We start from the raw sequence: 18,475 nt of genomic DNA on the forward strand, positions 1-18,475 counted from the left end.
CCTCCTTGAAAACAGGGAAGTGGTTTAACTGTTCCTCACCTTGAACCCAAGCTACTTTGAGATAAAGAAGTCTGTAACAACGTGGCATTCTTTGCTGATGCTCCTTTGCCCGTCTCTGAGCTGTGTATAAGCACTGGGCTGCAGTATTCACTGACAGTCCTCCCGAATCTGTCCCATGTCTGTCTTGTCTTGGTCCTCACACCCCGTTCAGATGCTGTTAGACGGTCGACTGTTCTGACAGGTCTGTCTACGTGGCTTGAACCTAAAGTTTGGTTGCAGTAATAGGAACCAAACAGCAGCCTTGAACCAGAAAGCGAACAGAGGCTCCTGGCCCAGCATCTTTTGCTCCAAAAAGTGTATATCCTTGTTGGTGTCCTCAGACACCTCTAGGCCTCTTGAGGTTTCAGGAAACCGCAGGCCTGCCTACCTGGCTAGTAAGGCCCTGTCTCTTCCAGGAAGCCACCTAGGGTGTCCTTCCAAGCCCTAGTCTTCCTAGTGACGCCTGCATTTCCTCCCAGGCCAGACTCATGAAGAGCAGACTGGCCTCATTGCTGGATGCCTCTGGCCCTACGAAGCTTGGTGGATGACCTTTGTAAGGTTGTGGTTCCTGAAAATCTGGACCTTGCAGAAGGGGAGCTAATACCCAGCCCGATCCTGAGCCTGCCTTTCCTCAGGGTATGCCCTGCTGTGAGCCAAGTTCACTGTACATAGGTCATCTGTCTTCTTATCTGAGGCCTCAGGGATTTTTGGCTTGGAAACCCCATTTCCCAGAACTTGCGCCATTGTGGGCAGGACACCCAGCAAGTTACCAATTTATAACCAACTTGCTCTCAAGTCCAGAAGCAGCCTGGCAGGCAACTGAAGGCCAATGAAGAGCCCAGCCTCTGCCCACATGTGGAGCATTGTGCTGGTCTTGCCCTCACTACTGGCTGTGCTTCAGACCACCACTGCCACGAAGGTAGCAGTACCCGCAGGGGCCTCCTTGTATGTGTGGTATGAGCCGGGGAAGGAGCGAACACATCTGGGAAGCTGGGGGAGTGCCTCTGGGTGTGCAAGTATTTCCATAGGCATGTGTGCAGGTCAGTGTGTGTGCAAAGACCTGGTGCTGACTAGTCACCAGGCACTACCCAGAGGTCCTTACCACTTCCTTCACTTAACAGAAGGAGTGACCCTGTTCTTGTCACTTTATAGATGAAGGGGAGCTTAGTCAACTGCGCCTTGAGGCCGACAGCGTAGCCAAGTAGGTCAGAATGTGGCTGTCCGAGTCCAGCTCTTCTGTTCTGGATGTGTGATTTCTGGGAAATGCTTACATGTTCTATCTGTTTCCTCACCTGAGAGTGATAATGTAACCGACTCAGAGGGCAGTGCTGGTTGAAAATCAAGTTCATAATGCCTCGGAAGCGTTCCGTGCCACACGTGGTACAGAGCCGACGTCTGACCTGTAAACAAGTCATGCTGCTTGGGCATGGCACACACAGCAGGTAGAGGCCTGTATGTGTGTACAAATCCATTCTCCAGCCTCAGGGCAAAAAGTCTATGTGCTGAGTAGTAACCCCGTGGAGGGGCTGGGACAGAGGGACCATTGCAGGCAAAATGGGCGAAGAAGATTGTCACTCCTTCGAGACCTGGTCCTCTACAGATTCTCACAGCTCCTGTGACCGTCCAATAGTGTCCTGTTTTCACGGAGCTCAGAATTTCCAAAACTCAAAGAACTTTCCAAAACTGCCCTTTTACGAGGCAGAGCTCAGCCTAGACAGAAGGTCCCTGACTCCGGCCTCTCATCTCTGCCCAAGTGTGATCCTGCCAGGCTTGGACATTGCCCTTGACTCCTGTGTGCTTGCTGTCTCCCATGGGGCCTCAGAGGCCGGCTCTGTGGTGCTGTCTGTGGGGAATGAGGTCCACAGCTGCCTCTGACTTCAGACAAATGTTCACATGTGATATGTTTGGCGGGGTTCAGCCTGGGGCCTAGTCGGTATCTGTCAGAGGAAGGGTGGGGTTTGGTCGGGAACCAGAGTCGAAGCCTACTCCTGAAGAGTTGGGGGGGCGTCAGCTAAGCAACCCAGCTCTCTTCCCCTTCCCTTGTCCAGAATGGCATCGACATCTACAGCCTGACGGTGGACTCCCGGGTGTCCTCCCGATTTGCCCATACTGTTGTTACCAGCCGGGTGGTCAACAGAGCTAGTGATGCTCAGGAAGCTACCTTCCAAATCGAGCTGCCCAGGAAAGCCTTCATCACCAACTTCTCCATGTAGGTGTCTTCCTACCCCTTCCGATCCCCAGCCCAGCCCTGCAACTCCATCTCCTCTGGGCCTGAGACGTATTGGTCCAGAAGCTGGTCCCTCGGGATGCTGCTCCACCCGTGAGCCTCACAGGGAACAAGGGTGTTATCAAGCCCAGAGATATCTCTGTCCCCCCTGTCATCCAGCCTCCTCTCTAAGGACTGCTAGTGGCAGACCATGAGCCACAGCATCTTGGAGTCTTTGCCTTTGAGAAGTACAAGCCTAGGGCAACTCTAGGCCAGAGCTAGGAACAAGAAGTCACCAAAATCAGCTGGAAAAATAGAAACGCTAACTCCTGGGGTCCTCTTTGTCACTGCAGAGGGCAGGCGAGTCTACTGTGTTTCCTCAGGAGATGCCAAGGTTCCTGTGGACTCTGAGCTGGCAGTAGTCCATACCTCCCCCGCTGCCTTCCTTCACACCCCTGCCCTGATCTATTTTGCAATGTTTATTAAACTTGGGAAAAATCCATGCTTGGCCCTAGCCTCCTGGAGAGGCAGGCATTGAAGGCAGGCTGCTTCCTGTAGGGGGAGCATTTAGGGGTAGAAGAGAGCAAGAGCATTGGCTAGGGTGGGTATTTCTGGAAAACTGCAGGGGTGGGACTAGGTTCCCTGTGGCTGGTCCCTCCCTTTCTCCCCACCCACCTCTACCCCGGAACAGTTTCTGTTCTCTGACCCTGGAGTAGGCCAGTGGGCCCTCAGATCTCTCCACTGCGTGAGACAGAGAGGTGCAGGGCAGGTTTCCCTGTCCCCTGCCCTGGCCAGGAACCCCAGCAGAGCATCTGGAGAAACTATGAACTTCCTATCCAGCAGAAGGAGCCAGGCTTCCTGTTCATCCCCATTCTGACCCAGAGTTACACCCTGACTAGAGAAGAGAGAGAAAGATGCCTGCCTGTTCTGTGTGCTCAGCTAGGTGCCTCCCTTCCCCTTCTCTGCACTTCCACCCCCTCATACCACTCCCAGAAGGAGCAGTGTCCATTTACGTCCCTCTTCACCCCACAAGGAACTCCCGGAACAGCCATTGTCTGTGCAGAGAAATGGCCTGGCAGGTTCCTTCTCAACCTCAACGGATGACGGCTAGAAGCTTGTCTCCACCACTAGGTACCCCAAACCTGCTCCCAAAGACGCCAAGCTCCCTGTAACACCCATCCTAAATAGGAGGGTTGAGGGAGAAGCTGCAGAGAATGGGATCACATCCTTCAGTCCTTCATCTCCCTCCTGCTCAAGTCTGCCCACACAAGAGGTAGATTCAGGGCTGCGCAGAGAACAGATCGTTACAGTGTTGTTCTGCTGTGACTGGCCGGAGCCTCAGAACAGTTCATAAGGGGCGTGGAGCAGCTTGGAATGTGGGCTGAGTTTAGCCCAGTCCTGCAGTAACACCCATGTGTGCTGACGCTGTGTGTGTCTCAGGAGAGCTGAAAGCCTCTCCCAGTGTTATACAGGAGGCTTCCACACAGTAAGTACATGATCGATGGCAGTGGCCTTAGACAAAGACAGGAGTCACATCAAGAAGCTCACCAAATTCTAGAAAGATGCTTCTAAAAGAAGTTCTCAACTGTTCTCTCCCCTACCTAGGGTCATCGATGGCGAGACCTACCCAGGGATTGTCCAAGACAAGGCTGCAGCCCAGGAGCAGTACAGTGCAGCAGTGGCCAGGGGAGAGAGCGCTGGCCTCGTCAAGTGAGCCTATGGGGAGGGTGCATAATGGGTAGAGACGGCCCCTGCCTGGACCTTTTAGCGCGCTCCCCTCCAGCAGCCATCCCCTGCCTGACCCGATGGGTTCTTGCTGTTCTTATCCCCCAGGACCACTGGGAGACAGACAGAGCAGTTCCAAGTGTCAGTCACTGTGGCTCCCAATGCCAAGATTACTTTCCAGCTGGTATACCAGGAACTGCTCAGGCGGCAACTGGGAACGTACGAGCTGCTCCTCAAAGTAAAGCCGCAGCAGCTGGTCAAGCACCTTCAGGTACCTGGCTGGCACCACGCTCTCCTCCAGGAAGCCCCCTAGATTTCCCTTCCCAACTAAGGCAGCCTCTCCTTGCCACCTAACTTCCTGGGAGCATAACCTACCTCAGGGATCCCCTGGTGACCCATATCTTGCTTCCAGATGGACATCCACATCTTCGAGCCTCAGGGTATCAGCTTCTTGGAGACAGAGAGCACCTTCATGACCCAGGAGCTGGCAGAAGCCCTTACCACCTCACAGAACAAGACCAAGGTGGGTCTGCTATGACCACCAATTGAGGACACCCCAGGGTCAGTCTTTAGTACAGCTGACTGTGGTCTAGAGTCCCATAGTTCCCTGAGCTGGGAAGGCTTCTGAGATCTGTGTCCATGCCACCGCCAAGAAGATAGGACGGTAAGACCTAGAGATGGCCAGTGGGCCTGTCGAAGAGCTATGGCGGACAACTTGGAGAGTAGACTGAAGGGAGCGTCCTCAACAGAGATAACTGGATTGCACTGATCGCAGATGCTTGCATGTCCCCAGAACTGGGATTCACACATGAACATGCCCTCACACACATACCAAATGGAAGCAGTCACTGTCCAGCTCAGAATGAGTCTCCTAGAATTTTCACCCGTGGCTGCATATGGAATCTGATTTCCCAATGTGCACACAGAAGGAGGTGTTGGCCTCACTTTCAACTTCAGCTTTGATTGCTCCTCCAGGCACATATCCGGTTCAAGCCAACACTCTCCCAGCAGCAAAACTCTCAACATGAGCAGGACACAATCCTGGATGGGAACTTCATTGTCCGCTATGATGTGAACCGGTCTGTCTCTGGGGGCTCCATTCAGGTGGGTGGACTCCAGGCAAGAGCCGTGAAACCTCCAAGTCCGTCTTGCATTCAGACGTCTAAGCATGAATGTTCTGGAAGAGGGAGATGATGGCCCTCCTTTGTACGCTGCCCTGGGGGTTGGCTCAGATAAGAAAATGGCGGTTCAGGTGTGGTGATCCTGAATACTATTCCCTTTCTGGGGGCAGAAAAGGTTTGTCTCTACAAAGATCTGCTTTGTGGTGTTTCCTTCTTTGCCATTGCTGCCCAGAGGCTCGTAGCTCAGGCTTATAGGCAAGTCCAGCAGCGGTGGTCATCATTTGTACTCCCCGTTAGCCCTTATTTTCCCAGCATTCCTTCTGGATGGGTACCGGGTTCGCTGTGTCTTTTAGTACAAGCCACTTCAAATACTGAAACGGGACAGAGTTGTGGAAAGAATTCTAGGGCTCTACATGAATACGGAAGTCTTTCGTTAGCAAGGGACTGAGCTTTGACAAATGGCGAGGATTTAGGGGAGCTAAGGAGCTGGGATAGAGAGGGGTCAGGAAAGGAGAACATGGGCTCCGGGGATTGGGGACGAGGAGGTCAGCCGGAAGCAGGGCAAGGTTGAAGTTCTGATCACCTGGGTGGGCTCTCACTCTGGTCACAGATTGAGAACGGCTACTTCGTGCACCACTTTGCCCCCGAGGACCTTCCTACAATGCCCAAGAATGTGGTCTTTGTCATTGATAAAAGCGGATCGATGTCAGGCAAGAAAATCCAGCAGGTGGGTCTCCTGAACCCTGAGCTCAGCAGCAGCCTGACCTGTTATGGCATCATGGGTGGAGGCTTCCTGGGGCCAAGTTTGGCCCCAAGCATACATTATGAGCCCACCCAAGATACCAGGATACTAGCCCAAGGATCATGCGCCTTTGGAGAGCTCCCCTGAGACACCTACCTTGTTTTCTCTCCCCCTGATTAGACTCGAGAAGCCCTAATCAAGATCTTGAATGACCTCAGCCCCAAAGACCAGTTCAACCTCATTGTATTCAATGAGGAAATAACCCAATGGATGCCATCCCTGTTGGAAGCCTCAAAAGAGAACTTGAAGGAGGCCACAAGCTATGCTTCCAAGATCAACGCTCAGGGAGGTGAGTGTCCCTGCATCATGGGAGGCTGGGGCCTTCTGTGGTCACTAGCTGGGATGGGTCCTGAGGATGTGCCCTTCAGGGACCAACATCAATGACGCGATGCTGATGGCTGTGAAGCTGCTGGACACCAGCAACCAGGCTGAGCTACTGCCCTCGGGGAGTGTCTCCCTTATCATCCTGCTCACGGACGGGGAACCCACTGCCGGTAAGGACACATGGAGCAAGGCTGCCACTGCTTCCGGGCTGGCTGTGAAACCTGGGGCAGGGAGAAGGGGGATCCCTTTGGCTCTGAAGTTCCAGAAATATCCATTGAGCAAATAATTCATTTCTCATTTCTCTTCCCACATTCATGAGTCTAGGGGAGACGAATCCCGAAACTATCCAGAAGAACGTTCACGAAGCCGTCAACAACAAGTACAGTGTCTTCTGCTTGGGCTTCGGGTTTGATGTCCACTATCCTTTCCTGGAGAAGCTGGCACAGGACAATGGTGGCCTGGCCCGGCGCATCTATGAGGATTCCGACTCTGCCCTGCAGCTCCAGGTGCCTGTTTGACCCGAGGTGGGATGCAGACAGTCAGGCAGTCCCCGTTTGCCTCGCCTTAGTGACATATCCCCCCGCCACCCTGTAGGACTTCTACCATGAAGTGGCCAACCCGCTGCTGTTGGCAGTGGCCTTTGAATACCCCAGGGACGCTGTGGAGGTGGTCACGCAGGACAACTTCCGACACCACTTTAAGGGCTCAGAGATGGTGGTGGCTGGGAAGCTCCAGGACCAGGGCCCTGATGTCCTCTCAGCCAAAATCACTGGGCAGATGGTGAGTGTGGCTGGATCATCCTGGAGCCAAGGGGCAGCTGGGGTCACCTGGGCAGCCTCCTCATTTGCAGCTAGAGGGACTGGGTTCAAGTCCCAGCCTTTCCAAGTTCCAGCTGATTGACACTAAGTGAGTCCCCCAAAGGACACTTTTCCTCAGGTTTTCCTGAAGGACACCAGCCCCAGATGCGTAGAAATCCAATAAAATGATGTAGCGATGCTCCTGAGAGAACCTAGCACATACAGGAAGTGATCACTCAGTCTGCCCTGCGGCCACCCGACTTTTCTGTGAGCATACGATGATGGCAGGTGTTCTTTCCCAATGCCCCATTCCCTCTGTCCTCATACTCAGCCTTTGGGGGTGTGGATAGACAGAGAGGACTACGTCCCTTTCACAGGTGAGCAGACCAAGGTCCAGGCAGGACAGACAATGCATGCTGGTCCCCTCCTCTTCTTGGCCACCTCATAGAGCCCCAGCCTTGCTCAGCCTTCTCTGCTCTGGGTGCAGAAGGCTCAGTCTGTCGCCTCACACATAAAAACGGTCTTTAGGTTGAGGCATGCAGAAGGAAATAAGGCCGCCCCTCCTTACCCTTCTGGGACAGACAACTTGTACAAAAGGGAAGTGACAACCAAGAATGTTCCTGACAGCATGGACCCAGGGATCCGGCACAGGGTCGGCTAAGATCCAGTGATGGTAGGAGGGAGCAGAACCCAGAAGGAAGGGCAGGCTGTTAGGGTCGTAGGCCAGCGGGCACCTGGTCTGCAGAGAGCCGCAGTCTATTGGAGAAATTATTATGGCTACTCCACGTAGTTAAAAGGGTATTTATTTAATGGCGTAACTCACAAATTAAGTAATAGGTAGGTCTCAGGGTCTGGGGAAGGTGTAATGCAGTCCAGCGGTGTTCTCTGGAGCTCTGCTCAGTCAACCTCCACCGTTTAGCATCCCAGCACAGAGAGAGCTCACAGAGAGAGCGCTGGCCCATCCAGCTCCCCAGTCTCCCGGTGCCTCCCCTGGCCCCGCCTTGCAGGCTTGACAGTTGCCAGAGTCTCAATGGGGGTTGGAACTTCCAGATCCAAGCTGGAATGGCTACCCACTACAGCAGTGGGTGTGGGGGCCCAGGGCCATGTCTCAGACACAGCCAAGTGGTAGGACTGTTCCTGAAGACTGTGTGGCCCATTTGCCTGTAAACACAAACCTGACTCAGACTTCAAGCATAAGGGACAGGGTTGATTATACTTTTCTTTTTTAGTATTGGGAATTGAATCTAGGGCCCTAAGTAAATATTCTAACACTGATCTATATCCCCAGTCCTCTTTTTACTTTTTATTTTGAGACGAGACCTTGGTGAGTCTCCTGAGATGGCCTTGAACTTACTCTGTAGCTCACACAGGCCTTGAATGTTTAATCCTCCCATATCAGCCTCCCGAGTAGCTAGAATTACAGGCTTGTGCCACCACACTGTCCTTGGGTCAACCCAGGAAAACAAAATTCATTTAAGGGAAAACATCAAGTAAACAGCTGTTGTAGAATATTATTTTAAGGTGTGTTACTTTTGTTTATGTTGCATTTGTTTAACTCTGTGAGGCTGTGTTACTGTGCCTGTCTAATACACCTGATGGTCTAATGAAAAGCTGAATGGCCAATAGCAAGGCGGGAGAAAAGACAGGTGGGGCTGGCAGGCAGAGAGAAGAAATGGAAGGAGAAATCTGGGGAAAGGGAGAAAGAGTGAGAGAGGGAGGAGGACTTCAGGGGACAGCCAGTCATGGAGTAAGAGTGAAAGGAAGATTACAGAAGTAAGAGAAAGATAAGAGCCCAGGGGCAAAAGGTAGATGGGGTAATTCAAGTTAAGGGAAGCTGGCTAGAAACAAGCCAAGTTAAGGCCGGGCATTTATAAGTAATAATAAGCCTCCATGTGTGATTATTTGGGAGCCAGGCAGCGGGCCCCCAAAAAAGAAAAAACAAACAACAAGCAGCTTTACTGTGTAGATAGAGAAAACTCATGCCTGTGGCCTTCATTGCCAAAGCTTTGGCAAGCCAGGCCCTGGGTAAGAGCCGGGGAGAGGCTGGGCAGGAGAGGAGCAGGATGGGCAGAAGACTGTACAGGGTCTTCTAGCTGCCCTTCTGATGAAGGAGGCTTGGGCATCTTTTGCTCTCCCTCCTGGTTCCCTAGACGGCCAGCTGGGCCAAACTAAAACCATGACCACCTTTCCCCTGGGAAGAAAGCAGCCACAGGGAGGCCCGTGTGTCCTGCCACCGCCCCACGGGGGCTAGCCCCAGCAGAGGGGCGACGTGGAGCAGACAGCTTGTTGCGGTTCTGGAGTTCTAGTCTGTCTCTGCTGCTAACTATGGGGGAAGGGCCTCCCTTCCCTTTCTTTTCCCTTTCCCCTTGTGTGCGGGAGGGGAATCCTTGCTGCTCCACATTGTGTGAGACGCCTCCCTTCTACACTGGCTTGGAAGTTGTCTCCCTTGTTATTAAAGGTCCTAGCTACACAGCTGTCTTACTATCCTGTCCTCCACCACACCCCCCACCACACCCCACACCCCCAACAGCTGCTAACATTTCTCCCCACCTCCCTCTTACCCTGGAGGACCCGTGGGAGACCCTCATACTTCTCAAAATTCTCAAAAGGAGCGAAGCCCTCATAGTTACTCCGTGCCCTGCCCTGCCCAAGTCCCAGTCAGGGTTCTCATGAAGAACTCCGAAGGCTGGTCAGCCGTAGGCATCAGGCCCTCACTCTCTCACCCGGGCCGGTACCTCTTTCCAGCACATGCAGAACATCACTTTCCAAACGGAGGCCAGCGTAGCCCAAAAGGAGGAGGAGTTCCAGAGCCCCAAATACATCTTTCACAACTTCATGGAGAGACTCTGGGCATTACTGACCATAAACCAACAGCTGGAGAAGATGTGAGTGATCCCTGACCCTTGCAGGCCACTGCGGCGGGGTTCACATGGTATCGATAAACCTTTCGGTGGTGGGGCAGGCACAGCCGGTACAGGTTATCTCCCAGGTGTGGAATGAGGCGTCATGGCCGAACTCTACATTCTCCCAAGGGGACTCCCAAGAAGGGACCGGTGAGGGGGAGACTGCCGAGATACGCAGAGACCTCCTGAGTTCTTATGTCTTCAACCCACAGGGTTTCAGCATCAGGTGATGAGTTAAAGGCCCTTGAGTCCCAAGCTCTGAATCTGTCACTCACATACAATTTTGTCACCCCTCTTACACATATGGTGGTCACCAAACCTGAAGGCCAAGAACAATTTCAAGTTGCTGAGAAGCCTGTGGAAGCCGGTGAGTGTGGGCCTGGGTCTTGGCCTCATCATCGGCAAAGATTCACTGCCTTTTAATCAAGCCCCTGCCATCCACAGACTCCCAGAGACCCAGGGAGACCCACCCACCTCAGTTCACTAAGGAGGAAACTGAGGACAGGTCTTGCAGCCCCCTAGATTCGCTGCATGCACCCGTAGTCGGGGACTCAGGAAGCAAGTTAAACATAAGCACTTCGAATTGGCAAAACCGCTCCATAATACCACCCTTTCCTTTTCTTTTTCTTTGTACAGATAATAGAGGAAGGCATGTCTTCTTAGGAGGTAAGGGCTTATTACAGCTCAAAGGCAGGCCTGTGTACAGTCCACCAGCATGCTGGAGGCCGCCTTCTCCCCGGCAGCCAGGAGCTGGGTTACCTGACCAGACTCACAGGTCTACATAGTCACATGCTCACTCAAATACTGGCTACCCCTCAGGCCTCGACCTGGACTCTAGGTACACAGTCCTCATCCAGATGGAGCCCCAGAGGGCTGGCTCCAGGGAGTAAACACAGGTCTCACTGTCTTTCAGGTAGACATTTTCTCAAGTCTCCTAGCAGAAGACCTGCAAGGCTCAGACCGAAAGGTAACAAGGGAAGAAGGGAGGAGAAGCAGACGTTTGTAGAACTGTGGCAGGATGTAGGCCGGGCTCTGCACTTGGCTGTGGAGACAGTGCCAGGGCTAGTCCATTTGGCTGGGAACAGGCCTGTGACTAAAGATCAGGTGTGTTTAATTAGAAGCTGGCCATCTAGACCCTGACTTGACCCAGAGAAGGGGATTTAGTAATCGGATAATTTAAAGGGCACAGCCCAGGGGAGGATTGATCTTCCAGGGGGGGCGTTCCACCAGTGGTTGTCTCCTGGCTAGGGGAGGCTCTCCAGCAGAGAAACGGGGGTTATGTACCCTCTCTACAGCCTACTCCTGGCATAAGGTCCCTAGTCCTGGCTGTGGGGAACCAGGATGTTGTGAGAACACCGCTCATGTCAGTGTTTTTAAACTAGGAAGTAGGGTCCACGCCGATCCCAGCCTGGGTGGTGCTACATTTATAAAACACCTTTCTCCTGGACTTTATGGACTTCCTGGACCCCCTGGTGAACCTCATCTCCGCTCTGCTAGCTTTGATAGCTTTGATTCCAGACAGCATCTTTTCGTGGGAAGGACACCAGACCTGCCATCCTTATGTGAGCCCCCCCTTTCTGACCCACAATTGCCTTCTTTTTCTTCATAACTCTGACTCTAACCCACAGCGGGAGAAAGGCACCAAGCGCAGGCTAGGCAAGCACATCTGCAAGCACATCTGCAGAGAGAGCAGGTGGCCTAGGCCTAGGTAGGACCCTGTCCTAAAGCAGAGCCAGGATCCAGGGGCTGGAGGTGAGCACATCATCTCCTGGGACGACCCCCACTTTCCATCCCTCAACCAGCCTCCCCTTTGCCTTGTGCTCTGCATTGTGTGTCAGGTGCATGCTGCCCTGACTCTTGCTCTGCCCCTAGATCGCCAGCCCACAAGCCCTGACAGGGTACCCTCTGCTGTGAACCCTGGGCCCCGAGATGACTCGTGACAAGGCTCTTTGGACCACCATGGCCAATTCTTTCCTTCTTGAGTCACCTCTTCCTTCCCCCAGAGCAGGATTTTATCCATTCTTTGTTCTCACCGGAGATCCACTCCCTCACGATGGGAAAGGAAGCCTTCCCCCATTTCCAAAGTCAACTACGGTCCCTGGTACTGCTTCCCGCTGCCAGTGTGAACTCAGACTCAGTCAGGACCTATCTCCTTGAAATCTCCCCTGCCTGCCCCTCGAGGCCTGAGCTTGATGGGCAGTAAGGCCAGGGGCGGCAGGCCGTGTGACCTGACGACCTCTCCCTCTCTGTCCATGGCTGTTCCTGTGTTCACTCACCTCAGCAACCAAAGTTCCTGTGGTCTCAAGTCAAGCTGTGTTACGAGGCATGAAGAAAGAAGGTAAAGGTACCAGGGCTAGGGATGTCGTGGACCACTTGCCTGGGGCGCACAAGTGCCTGAATTTGCTTCCCAGCACCAGAAACAAGCCAAAACTCCCGCAGTAGCTCCGGGAGACACTGGAAAAGGGGAGCCCTGGAAGTAAGGGGAGAGCCCTGGGACTCTATACCCTGTTGTGTGATATTCTGCATGTTAAAGTGGAAAGAGAAAGCACCAGCCGCAGTCACCCGCTCCTCCATCCACAATGCCCTCCTCCTCAGAAAGGGACTTCCTGAACCCAGACTTTTTCTTTCTTCTTTTAGAAAGCACCACACCAGGTGAAGCCCCACAGCCAGGTAATTAGCCCTCCCAGCACCCCACCCGCCTTTGTCCCGCTAGATTCTCCCTGACCCAGGAACTGTGTCCTGGCTGTTTCAGCCCACTTGCAGGCTCCAGCCATCGTCTTGCCGCTTCCTGGATCCAGTGTGGACCAGCTCTGTGTGGATATCACACGTTCTCAGGTGCCCATGAAGCTGTTCATAGACCCTGATCAAGGTAAGAGATGCATCCCAGGTATCCACAGAGAAACCCAGACCCCGCTCCTATGACCTATCACAGCAACACACCCATTGTGGGCAAATGTCCTGGGTACCAAAAAGGCATGCCCTCCCACAGCCACCTACAAGCTTTCACCGGCAACTCCCCAGGACCTGCACCATCAGCTTCCAGAGCTGAGAGGAGGCTAGAGTTGCCTAGAGTCAGGGATCTGTGCAGGGTCACCCAAGATTGTCAGACGAGCCGAGAAAAGGGTAAGGGTGTCCCAGGTAGAGGAGACAGAGCTGAGGAGGACAGGGGCCCTGTGTCTCCGTGGGCCCCTAGTAGTATGGAGGAGGGCAGTGGTTGAGGAAACACATGCTGGCAAGACTCCCTCACTCATCCTGGAATGGCCTCACTGGCCAAGCTGAAGTGTCCAGGCAGACACAGGTGGGTACAGCAGTCAGCAGGGTTTACGCTGGGCTACAAAGTACTCTGGGACAGCCACAACTCCTTCATTCCTCTGAGAACCATGGGATCTCCTGCTTCATCCCTCAGGCTCACATGCCTGCCTTGTCCCTGAGGCAGGGACTTTCCACATGACTCTCAGCCATGCAGTGAGCCTGGGACCAGAGACACTGCAGGGGACCCATGAATGCTTAGATACTTGAAACAAGACACACACACACCCTCGTTATCAAAAGTCTAACTAGGTGGTCACCCACATGATTTGAGGTACAAATCCACAGAAAACCAAAGCTTGAGTGTAGAAATCCTAAGAACTAGACATGAACCAGGCATGATGGCACACAGCTTTAATCCCAGCACTTGGGAAACAGAGCCAGGCTGATCTCTGTGAGTTTGAGGCCAGCATGGTCTACATCATGTGTTTCTAGGCCAGCCTAGGCTACTAGGTGAGAAGTAGGAGAACTAGACCTGAATTGCTGAGGGAGAGCGACCCTTCCGAGGACCCAGTTCCAGGAAGGACGTAGTCAGGGAGACCCCTGCTCAGGCCAGTGCCCAGAACTGACTCTGAACTCTCTGGTCTGGTCTTCTTAGGGCTTATGGTAGACGGTGTATATGAGAACGGCAGTTTCTCATGGATCAGCGTGCGCATCCAGGAGCCCCCCCTGCTTGTGGAGGCAACCCCTAAACGCTTGGTGGTGACTCGGGACCGAAAGAACACTGCGTACAAGTGGAAGCAGACGCTGTACTCTGCGTTACCTGGGTAAGTCCCAGGGTGGGCTCCTAGGTGTGTGTGGCCTCTCAGGCTGTACTGACTGTGATGTTAGTGATGAGAGGTGGCCAGAAGCCACTGACGTGAAGTGGTTGGTTTTAACCATCAACATGAAGTGGTTGGTTATAACCATCAACATGAAGTGGTTGGTTATAACCATCAACATGAAGTGGTTGGTTATAACCACCGACATGAAGTGGTTGATTATAACCACCAACATGAAGTGGTGGGCTGTGCTCCTGGTAGGACAGGGGTAGATTTTGTCCTGCAGCTCTGGAAGCATTGTCCTGGGATCTGGACCTCATCCCTCCCCTAGGTCACTAGGCCCTGTAAAGGTGGTGTGGTTTGGAGCTAGCTTTGTAGCTGATCCTGTGTGCATAAGCCACATAACCCTTCAAGTCTTAGTTTCCTTACTAAGCACTAGACCCTCTGAGTCAGAGGCCTAGAGACCTGTCCAAAGGAAGGACAGGGGGAACATCTGTCATCAGATGGTCTGGTGTCCCCCATGTGCTGACTGGTGAGCTCAAGATGACATTTATGAGAAGCCCGAGGCCCAGCATCAGGGCTTCGGCATGCTCCTCTCTCTGCAGTGAGAGAATTCTCGTGCTGTAACCTCAGCTGGGAGGAACAAGGGAAGGCAGGTTGTTTTGGCTCAGGGTTTTCAGTTTTTGGTCACTGGGTTCTATTGTTTCTGGGCCTGGGCATGGTGAGGCAGATCATCGCGGTGGAGAGTGTGAGCGGAGCAACATGGCTCACCTCATGGCAGCCAAGAGGTAGAGAAAGCAATGGGGCACATACCTGCCTAGCAAACTTGGCTTTTTCTGCTTTTGTGCCATCTGGGCCCCCACCCCAGTGCCTGCTGCCGCCCGTACCCAGGGTGGCTGTCCCTGCTGAGTTGCTAGCTGACAGGCCAATGGGCTCTGGAAATGTCGTTATAGACACACTCTAAAATATTCTTCTGTAATCTAAGTACTTCACAGTCCAATCGAATTGACAATTAAAATCACTCATCAGCCTGTCTCAAGCCTTGCCCTGGAGAGGGCAGCTTCCCGGTATCACTTGTTGGGGAAGTAGCAGGAAATGGAGCAGACGGTGCCTCTGGGAAGCAGGACTGGCCCGGCTCTCTAGCTTGGTCAGTCACGGGAAGCTGAAACGCTTTTGCAGTATGTCCCCTGAGTTCCCGCCTGTTCCATAGCTCATCTTTTCCCAAGCAAAGGTCTTGTCCTTTTGCATCTGGGCAAGCTTTTAGCTGGGCCTGTTCACATTTGACAAATAAGCATAGTAAGAAAATCCAGTGTGCCCATCTGAAGTCCTCCCAGTGTGCCCATCTGAAGAAGTCCTCCCAGTGTGCCATCTGAAGAAGTCCTCCTGTTGTGCCCATCTGAAGTCCTCCCAGTGTGCCATCTGAAGTCCTCCCAGTGTGCCATCTGAAGTCCTCCCAGTGTGCCCATCTGAAGAAGTCCTCCCAGTGTGCCCATCTGAAGTCCTCCCAGTGTGCCCATCTGAAGAAGTCCTCCCAGTGTGCCCATCTGAAGTCCTCCCAGTGTGCCATCTGAAGTCCTCCCAGTGTGCCATCTGAAGAAGTCCTCCCAGTGTGCCCATCTGAAGTCCTCCCAGTGTGCCCATCTGAAGTCCTCCCAGTGTGCCATCTGAAGAAGTCCTCCCAGTGTGCCATCTGAAGAAGTCCTCCCAGTGTGCCCATCTGAAGTCCTCCCAGTGTGCCCATCTGAAGTCCTCCCAGTGTGCCCATCAAGGACAGAGTTTCCTTTCGAGGCAGGCATAGTGGGCACCTTTAGTCTCAATATTAAAGAGGAGCCGCAGGTTCTTCCTCCACTTGATGAGAGGCAGAATGAGAGAAGACTCCCGACAGATGTTAAAGTGCACTGTTTAGCGTTAGTCATCTAAGACCGTGGCTCCAGCTGTCAAAACATAGGGCTGAGGACAGGTGTGTGAGACTCTCCTGCTGCTGTGAGCAGAAACCCCAGGGAACACCTCAAGGGAGGAAGGATTTACTCTGTCCACATCAGAGGTTCCAGTCCGCCATGGCAGGAGGGGAGGGCAGGGCACCGTAGCTCACAGCCTGACAGCCCAGGGCAGAGGATGCCTGCAAGAAAGAACTTTCTCCCTTTTATTCCATCCAAACCCCAGGTTTTGAGATAGTGTGGCCCATGTTCAGGATGGGTCTCCCACCTCCATTTAACCTCCAGAAGTATCCCTATAGATGCATCAGAGACGGATTTTGCTAATATTCCAGGTGCTTCTCAGTCCAATCAAACTGACAATGATTATTATCCACCCTCCCCCATAAAAGCACATAATATTCATTTGTGAGAAACCTAATTTAAAACCAGAGGGAAGGAATTATAATTCTCTTTTATATGCAATGTAGGGAAATTGGACATGGTTCAGCTCGCTCTGGTTCTCTTCTGCCAGTGAGAAAACAGCCATGCCCCATCCCCGGCAGTCACTTTTGCGCCACCTACTGAGACTCCGCACAGGTGTCTCTGCCTTCCTGCTCAGGGTTTGGGGTCTCTCTGCAGCTTGAAGATAACCATGGACAAGAAGGGGCTCCTGCAGCTCAGTGGCCCAGACAGAGTAAACATTGCCCTCTTGCCTGTGGAGGACCCTCACGATGGACTGATACTCCTTGTGAATGACACTCAACACTTCTCCAACAGCATTGATGGGGAACTCGGTACTCTGCCTGCCCTTAGAAACCGCCTGCCCTTAGAAACCGCCTGTGATAAGCGCGGCCGGGTGCCTCTCACTCTGCCCACCCTCCTCACTGTCTCTACCCCTCACTGACCTACCGTCTTATCTCAGGTCGGTTTTACCAGACTATCAGCTGGGATCCACCAGGTGGACCAGATAACACGATACGGACACTCAGAGTTCAGGGAACAGAGTACTCTGCTACTAGGTAAGTATACAACCAGCCCACTGAGCCTGGCTGTGGTGGGTGGGGATTAGGAGGGTTCGAGCTGGGATCTACAGAACCTCACCCTTGTCCCCTTGCTTGGGAACTAAAAACAGATGAAAGGATCATTCAGCTCAGACTCACAGAAAACACACAGGCTATGGGCTGTGGGCAGCAGCCTGATCTCCCTGTCCCTCCCCCAGCTTCCAAAGTCCTGGGCCCCACCTCACATGCTAAGTCCTTTGAATAATCCTTTGGGCAACTGGGCCTTCCTGACCTATGCCAGAGGGAATTCTGAGGGATCTGAGATTCCCTACACTCCATGTTCCTGTCTATAACTGTCTCCCGTCTCTTCCACCCTACCTGAGATTTGTTGACCATCTATTTATGTTTTTCTCTTATCCCCCCCCCCCCAGGCAGTTCAAGTTGAAATACCCAGAAACAGAGATTTCCTGCTGGACCGTGAAGATCTAGCTGCTAGGAGCAGTGTTCCCTGGCACACTGTATTTGTACGCAGATGGGTGACACTGTAAGCCTGCAGGACCACCAGGGAGGCCTAGATCTTAATGGAGAAGAGAATTCTCATTTGTTACAAATAAATCAGGGTGATGTGAACCCAGGGAGTTGGTGTTGTGATTCCATGGGGCCAGTCCTGGGGGCCTTATGGTCCCAACCTGAATATCCTGCCTCATAGAACATTAGGATCTTCCACAACTGGCCCTCAACAGCCTGGGGCCAAGGAAACCCGTAGAAAGTTTTCAGCCCTATCTTTGTCTTTGTCAAAGGAATATAAAACCAGCCATTCAAAATGTCAGTGCAGTACCAAGTGAGGGCCCCAGAACTGAAGAGTGTTCTCCAGAGAGAGCAGGGTTCTGGTTATTTGTGGTTGCCTGGACCATGAAAACCAGCTTTGACTGAAAAAGAGTCCACCGGGTTGCATAGCTGTGTGGTTAATTTTTTTTTTTTTTTGAGACAATGTGAATTAATGCCTTTTCATCCCAGAGAGGGCACCAATGACAGATCAAAGAAAGAATTCCATCCTAGTCTGCTGCTGGACGATGAGCTTTTAGCTGCTCACAGAAACTGGACAGGAGGTGTGACGTTGTTGGAGCTGCGTGCACACACAGGAGACTTTTTTCTGAGGGTCAAAGCTTAATTCTTCATTTTATTTTTGTCTCTGTTGGATGTCCTTTTTTTTCCTTTTTGTCTTACATTTTTTCCCCTTAATCCCGTTTATTACATCTAAAACAAAGATTTCTATACAAGAAAAGATTACCTCATAACCACAAGTTAAATATTTCCCCAAAACAAATTAAAACCTTTACATAAGAAGAAATCACACTATGATCACAAGTTACATGTTTTTCCTTAGAAGTCCACAAGTAGTTAAACATTTTTCTTTGTATTAATTTTCCCACCATAACATCTTCACCCCAAAACAGTATTTTATTACTGATTAACAAAGTTTTAAGCCAGCTAATCCAGTTCCTTTTGTGCGGCAGGCAGCTGTTCATGGTTTCTCTGTAGCAGATTTATATTCTTTCTTAAAGATTCAT

At 52.4% G+C, this 18,475-nt stretch overlaps 1 protein-coding gene across 1 annotated transcript; it reads left to right on the forward strand.

Moving 5' to 3' along the window:
* The first annotated feature begins 798 nt into the window (after positions 1-798).
* On the forward strand, positions 799-17,534 carry Itih4 (inter-alpha-trypsin inhibitor heavy chain 4). Its single transcript, XM_076544157.1, has 23 exons — positions 799-958; positions 2,088-2,248; positions 3,851-3,955; positions 4,079-4,241; positions 4,383-4,493; positions 4,946-5,074; positions 5,702-5,818; positions 6,014-6,182; positions 6,262-6,387; positions 6,542-6,723; positions 6,812-6,997; positions 9,760-9,899; positions 10,130-10,284; positions 10,554-10,583; positions 10,831-10,884; positions 11,300-11,479; positions 12,199-12,255; positions 12,555-12,587; positions 12,670-12,786; positions 13,825-13,993; positions 16,543-16,697; positions 16,826-16,922; positions 17,336-17,534. The coding sequence occupies exons 1-23, from the start codon at positions 869-871 to the stop codon at positions 17,391-17,393; spliced, it is 2,784 nt and encodes a 927-aa protein (XP_076400272.1). The 5' UTR covers positions 799-868; the 3' UTR covers positions 17,394-17,534.
* Positions 17,535-18,475: the final 941 nt, after the last annotated feature.

The sequence above is a fragment of the Peromyscus maniculatus genome, chromosome 9 (genome assembly GCF_049852395.1).
Source record: "Peromyscus maniculatus bairdii isolate BWxNUB_F1_BW_parent chromosome 9, HU_Pman_BW_mat_3.1, whole genome shotgun sequence".
In the NCBI taxonomy this organism is placed as follows: Eukaryota; Metazoa; Chordata; class Mammalia; order Rodentia; family Cricetidae; genus Peromyscus; species Peromyscus maniculatus.